The 6,157-nt window shown below is 31.8% G+C and overlaps 2 protein-coding genes across 2 annotated transcripts; one reads left to right on the top strand and one right to left on the bottom strand.

The window, feature by feature from the left end:
* Positions 1-39: 39 nt before the first annotated feature.
* Positions 40-4,658, bottom strand: LOC146540141 (uncharacterized). Its single transcript, XM_085207723.1, has 3 exons — positions 3,420-4,658; positions 2,718-2,951; positions 40-2,449 (listed from the first exon to the last, which is right to left on the bottom strand). The coding sequence occupies exons 1-3, from the start codon at positions 4,546-4,548 to the stop codon at positions 432-434; spliced, it is 3,381 nt and encodes a 1,126-aa protein (XP_085063849.1). The 5' UTR covers positions 4,549-4,658; the 3' UTR covers positions 40-431.
* A 361-nt stretch (positions 4,659-5,019) lies between these two features.
* Positions 5,020-5,581, top strand: kud (oligosaccharyltransferase subunit 5 kud). The gene is made up of 2 exons (XM_085207725.1): positions 5,020-5,175; positions 5,249-5,581. Exons 1-2 carry the CDS (start codon positions 5,170-5,172, stop codon positions 5,486-5,488), a joined length of 246 nt encoding a protein of 81 aa, XP_085063851.1. The 5' UTR covers positions 5,020-5,169; the 3' UTR covers positions 5,489-5,581.
* The last annotated feature ends 576 nt before the right edge of the window (positions 5,582-6,157 follow it).

Consider the following 6,157-nt stretch of genomic DNA (forward strand, 5'->3'; position numbering starts at 1 on the left):
AAATTAACGTAGTGAATGCTGAAAATAAAACGGCAAAAATTATAAAATAACAAATATATAATAAACACTAAACAGTCTTTTAACAATAATCAGAGTATACTGAGTTCATTATGTACATACATTTTTATTCACATTCTTCTCCTATCATCGATACTACGGAATATATTTATGATTGCATTTTATAATTCCAATATTGTTTAGATTGCATTTTAAAATATTTTTAATTTCATCACCTGTATCTTGAGCATTCTTCTATACCCCTTCACGGCATTTCAAAGCCGTAATTTATCCATTCGGATAAAAAATATATTTATAATATATTGTTATAAATATATTATAAATATATTTATATATTTAGTTATTGATAAAAGTGTTCCCTGGAACGCTATTTAAATGTACGACCATCATAGTCAATCTGGCGTAAAAAAACACTAATTCTTCATTAATTCAATGTTTTTAACATTTATTTTGTTAGTTGACGGTCGAACCGAGGTGTTCATCATAGGATCTTTTTTGCCTTGGATAAAATTTTGACATTCGCTATTAGCTTCAACGGGGACAACATCCAAATTATCCTTTTGATTTATTACAGGCACTTCTGCCACCATTCTATTCATTTCGTTTACAGGTTCAGATCCCATATTATTACTTGCAATATCATTATCTAAAAAATGGAAATCATTGTGCATCAAATAAAGAGATTCTAACGAAAAATTCATATCAAAACGCGGCAACAGCTTATTGTCATCAGAATTGTCGTCTATTTCTATGACGTCGTTTTGCTGGTTCACCTCCGGTAGAACTACTGTGGAAAGATCTAAATGCGCGGGATATTGCTCCGGTATTATGTTGTCTATCATATATTGATCAATTATAGGAGGATTAGTTGTAGAATTATTAATAGTCATATTATAAAACGCGTCAGATTTCACTTCATTTTTGATTTCGTTCATATTTTTGTGAATATCCTCGAGTGGTGGTGACGCCTTGTACTCTCTACTAATAGCTTGATTGCTAAGCAAATTGGCATTACACATTCTTTCTAAACTAGGCGATTGAGTATTTTGCTTTATCGTGGCTTCCAATTTTATGTAACTTGGATCGTTAGTCTGTATTTTCTGTTGCGGTTCCATCATAGTCATAGAATTGACGTTCATTTGTTGATTGAAGGAGAAAATTTGGGGATTATTGGTCATTTCGTTATCAACGGGAGTTGTTGCCGAGTTTCCTAACATACTCTCTTGGGGATAAGTCATAATGTCATTCGGAGACTCGCTTAACGCCGGCTCTGGCTGTAATTGCATGAACTGAGTCGTTATTAAGTTATTAAAAGTAACCGGTCCACCGAGTCCGTATCTCTCGTTATCTTCTAAACGCTTGAATGCCATTTTTTGTTGCGAATGAAACATGTTTACTTGATCTGGCCCTTTTAGTATAAGATTACTTTTCACAGATATTTTAGGCTTCTTCCTTGGAACGCCTTCTGGTTCATTAGAAATATTAATAGGAGAATGACTCGAAGACGGTATGGGTAATATTTGCATTTGATTTATTATTGAACCCGTCACTTTAGTTATAGGGACACAAATCTTGTCCACTGGCTTCAATGTTATATTATTTCGTACTGATATCGGGGAGGGAGGCAGTCTTATAGGGAAATTACTCATAATATTACTATTCATACCATTACCTATTGCGGAATGGTTAGACGCGAGAGAATTTATGCTATTATTTTGTAAAAGACCCTGATCTATAGTTACAGTTGGGCTCAGAAAATGCAAATTACTTTGAGATGCATCATAAGACATTTGTAAGGGGTGTTGGGAGGGGAACTGATGCCTTTCTTGTATGTTGAAAGTCTCAGAAATGAGGCAATCGGAATTATTATCGTCTTTGCTCAGATCTGTTACAGTTTCGGCATTAAAATTCGACTGCTGAACATCGTTCGAAGAAGTCGTACAGTAATTTTTTGGGTACTCCTGAGGCATAGTGTCAGGTAAGCTATCGCAATCGTACACTTCTATAGGAATAGTGTTAACTGTTTTGGGATTTGCATCGTTACTTTGCTCATTCACTGTATTTTGGATTTCTTTTGATTTATCAGTTTCGCTCGGTATAGTCCAACTCGGTTTATTAGTTTTTGGTCCCGTATTTATGTCCATCAACATTTTTATACCCTCCTTATCTCTATGAGTGGTTAGATGAGTGGCATATTTCTCTTTATTAATCGACTTAAACGGACAGAAGGCGCAACAATGCACATCATCAGAATTAAGGTTGGGATGTTTGGAGATCATGTGATATGCGAAAACTGTAGATTGTATAGTGGTATAGGGACAATATTTGCATTTATATACACCTTCCTTGGAGTGTAGCTTCTTGTGTCTGCGTAACGCGTTATGGTCTCCCGTGCAGTAGCTACACTGGTCGCAAGCGTAGGGTTTGTCGCCTGGAAATTATAGAATAATAGATTTTGAAATAGCTGTAACTACTGTTAAACATAAATTTATAATTTTGTGCTTTAAATGTACTGCTTTATTTTCAGAGACAATTTTTAAGGACTGTATTACTTATTACAAAGCATAAAAGGAAAGGCCTTCACCCTTGTTTAGACTGAGAATAATTTGTGAAATTATAGATTTTTCTAAAATCACTATTAAGTATTTAGAGAATAAATAATATACTGTTTTCATTACGTTTTTCTTACCGCAACATACCTGTGTGAGATCTCAAATGCAGTTTAAGTTGTTCTTTCCTAGCAGCACTGTAGTCACAGTTACAACATTTGTAAGGCTTTAGCTTATCATGTACTGAAGCAACATGTTTCCGCATTAGCCTCTCATTGCCAAAGCCTCGATTGCAAATATGACATTGCACCCTGTTGCCTTTGTGAATCATTTTGTGTTTAGAGAGCTGGTTGGCATTTTTAAATTTCTTTTGGCATATCGAACCTGGTAATTGTAAATTTAATATGTAAAAAACACAACACCTAAAAATTTAACCAAATCAGTGTTAAGTATAACCTAGTGTTAAGAATCTCCATTCCCGACTTTCTGCTGAATTCTGGAGGCATTGTGTGTTGAATGGCAGAACTTATTGTATTATTATATATAGCAAAATATTTGCTTAATTTTTTTATATCATATTACAGTTACAATAGATTATATTGCTTATAAAACTTAAAGCTGTGTACTGAACTTTAAAGTAACTTCAAACTATATTTAATTAAGGTTTGCAAAAAAATGTGTTTAAGAAAGTAGAACATAAAATATTCTAACTTCAGAAGAAAGCAGAGAATAGAGTGTCTTGACAGTAAGTTCTCTCTGCCTATACATATGCTGGATAATGTATGAAGCTAAAAATTACTTTTTCTTTTCATAATACATCAATAATGTCAACATGTAACAATTTCAACTTACAAGCATAACTTTTGATATTATCATGGCATTTCATATGAATATTTAATAGCCTGTGTTTTAAAAATGTTTTATAACCACAAATTTCACATGTTGGCATCTCTAGATCAACACTATGTAATTTCCAAAGATGGGTATGAAGTTGTTCTGTTGATGACAACCACTTTGAACACTCAGGACATTGAAATGAACCATTTTGATGGCATTTCCTATGATAGGATAAATTATTTGGATCTTTGATTCGAATACGGCAATTCATTATTGAACATAGTTCACCATTCTTTTCAGGATCAGTATCAGATTTTAGTATCTTTTTTATTTGAGGTGAACTGTGAGATGGATCACTTTCCATCTGTGGTGATAAGTTACTGTCGATTTTTGATGGTATTCTGGTTATTGATGATATAAGATCTGGTGGCACACTTGACATTTGTATTAAATTGCAAGCATTGGATGAGGCTCCTGAATTAGATACATTAACATATTGTGTTGAAACATCATTAGTATACACAATGTTTATGCTTGCTTCTTGAATAACTTCTTTAGGGTCAACCTTTTCAAAGTTGGGTGTGCTCATTTTATGTAATTCATCTACAGATATAAAAGCCACACCTTTAGGTAATTGTTCATGAGTTGCATTTATATCTGGTACTATTTCAATTACTTGTGGTATCTTCACTTCAGCTATTTCTTGTTGTTGTTCTACAGGTGTATCTGTTTGGGTAATCTCTTTTTTTAATTTTGCATCTTTAAGTGCTATTTGAACAAGACTTTTAACCATTTTTTTAACATCTTTGATTCCCATTTTGTGATGATTACGTAGATGAGTTCGTAGAGTTTCTTCTGCGTCAAAGACACTGGTACAACCAGGACAAGTTATTTGTATGTTGTCAGCAAGTCCATTTCGCTTTGCAAGGTCTGGATGTACAGTAAACAAGTGGAATTTTATATCATCTTCTGCAAAGGCCATATACGGACACGCCTCACATTTATAGAATGCTGTCGAGCCCACTGACTTCTCCTCATAGGACATCACTTTTTGTTGTGATAAAGGTGGTTTGATTTCCACGTTTTCTGTTATATTTTGTGGAATCACCCTGTTGACATTCATTATAAAACATTGAGAAGACATTTTATCACTAAATAAAACCAACTTTCCCGGCCTTAAGTATATATTTATTAAAAATTACATTCTAGACAACAAATATTTTCATCAGATGAAAACTGTCAATGTCAAATGTCATAAATCATAAGCAATAAAAAATAATTGTCAATTTCTTCTATTAAATATGTGAAGAATACAATATACAAAGCCTAAAATAGTCTACTACAAGAATATATTTATATCTTTTAAATTATTATAATATTAGATTTAATTTCACGTTTTAGAATGTTCCACATCGATGTAAATAATCCAAATAGTTTAAATATGTCATTAACCGTATTGTGATACAATAACAACAAAGTAAATTATTTGTGCACAGCTGATAGTCTCGAAAGTTATAACAGGGCAGTATAAATACATAAGGAAGGTACGGCATCGTAAGCAGAATATTTTTTGACTGATTCTGAAAGCTGCGTTATTATAAATTAAGTATTTGACTTGAAGTAGCCTTTAAGTAAATTATGTTCTGTGGCCACAGCCACCTATTTTGACATATGAGTTGTGACGTTTATCAAGTTTTACTTGGATTGTGGTTATTGGCCGGTTTCATTATTTAGTTTTATATTAATTCCATTACTTTTATACAAAATGGGTGTAAGTATGCCTTATATTTATAGACATTTACTCTAATTTAGGACTTTTATGTAAATTATATTTATTGTTTTAGCTGGAAATCGAATCTATGGTGCGATACGCCTCGCCTATAAACCCGGCGGTGTTCCCACATCTTACGATGCTCTTACTTGGTATTGGCATATTCTTCACAGCGTGGTTCTTTGTGTACGAAGTCACCAGTACTAAAGTATCTAGAGATCTATTTAAGGAACTTCTTTTGTCACTCGTAGCTGCTATGTTCTCTGGATTTGGAATACTGTTTTTATTGTTATGGGTTGGCATTTATGTATAGTATAGGCTATGTTTATTCTAAGATCCATTCCTGTGTAATTTGCCTAAAGATTAATGATTTTTATATATAAGAATAAATATTTGATTTTAATAACTTTTTTCAATCACTACCAAAAATCAAGTAGGTAAAGGGTTAAAAATAAGTAAGGGTCATAAATAAGTTCTAAATTATATTTTCCTTTGTGAAAAATACAGTTAATATTTGTATTTTTACTGTGTAAAATGTATGTTTTAAAGTCATACAATTTGCTGAACACAGATTTCCCAAAATATTTTTTTTATTATAATAGTCTAGTAGAAGAGTAGAGATTTAAATTAAATAATCATAATGAATAGCATTTATTGATATTATTGCATGATGTGCACTGTCAGGTCTGTAAAATTACTTACATATTTATAGATTCAACACTCATTAAGGATAATTTCATTTGTATTTATTATTTTTATTTCTCTTGTGTTTTATAGTAATATTTACAATGAATAATGTAGTAAAAATATTAAATCTATATAAGTTTTAAGAAAATTAATTAGCTTACATTTCAGTTGTTGATAAAACTTGTTTATTGCAAATGCATCTATAAATATTAAAAAACAATTGGACCAGTTATATTAAATACATTTAGCTTTCAATAGCTCAAAACCATATTCAAAACATTAATTATACTATATA

The sequence above is a fragment of the Heliconius melpomene genome, chromosome 3 (genome assembly GCF_056956725.1).
Source record: "Heliconius melpomene rosina isolate 202511_hmr_F chromosome 3, ASM5695672v1, whole genome shotgun sequence".
Classification (NCBI taxonomy): Eukaryota; Metazoa; Arthropoda; class Insecta; order Lepidoptera; family Nymphalidae; genus Heliconius; species Heliconius melpomene.

Bases quoted from the DNA above. Each gene is read 5' to 3' on its own strand.
- LOC146540141 (XM_085207723.1), bottom strand. From the start codon at position 4,548: ATGTCTTCTCAATGTTTTATAATGAATGTCAACAGGGTGATTCCACAA. The intron at 2,952-3,419 runs GTAAGTTGAAAT...TACAATTACCAG, and splicing joins TAATATCAAAAGTTATGCTT to GTTCGATATGCCAAAAGAAA. The intron at 2,450-2,717 runs GTATGTTGCGGT...TATAATTTCCAG, and splicing joins GCATTTGAGATCTCACACAG to GCGACAAACCCTACGCTTGC.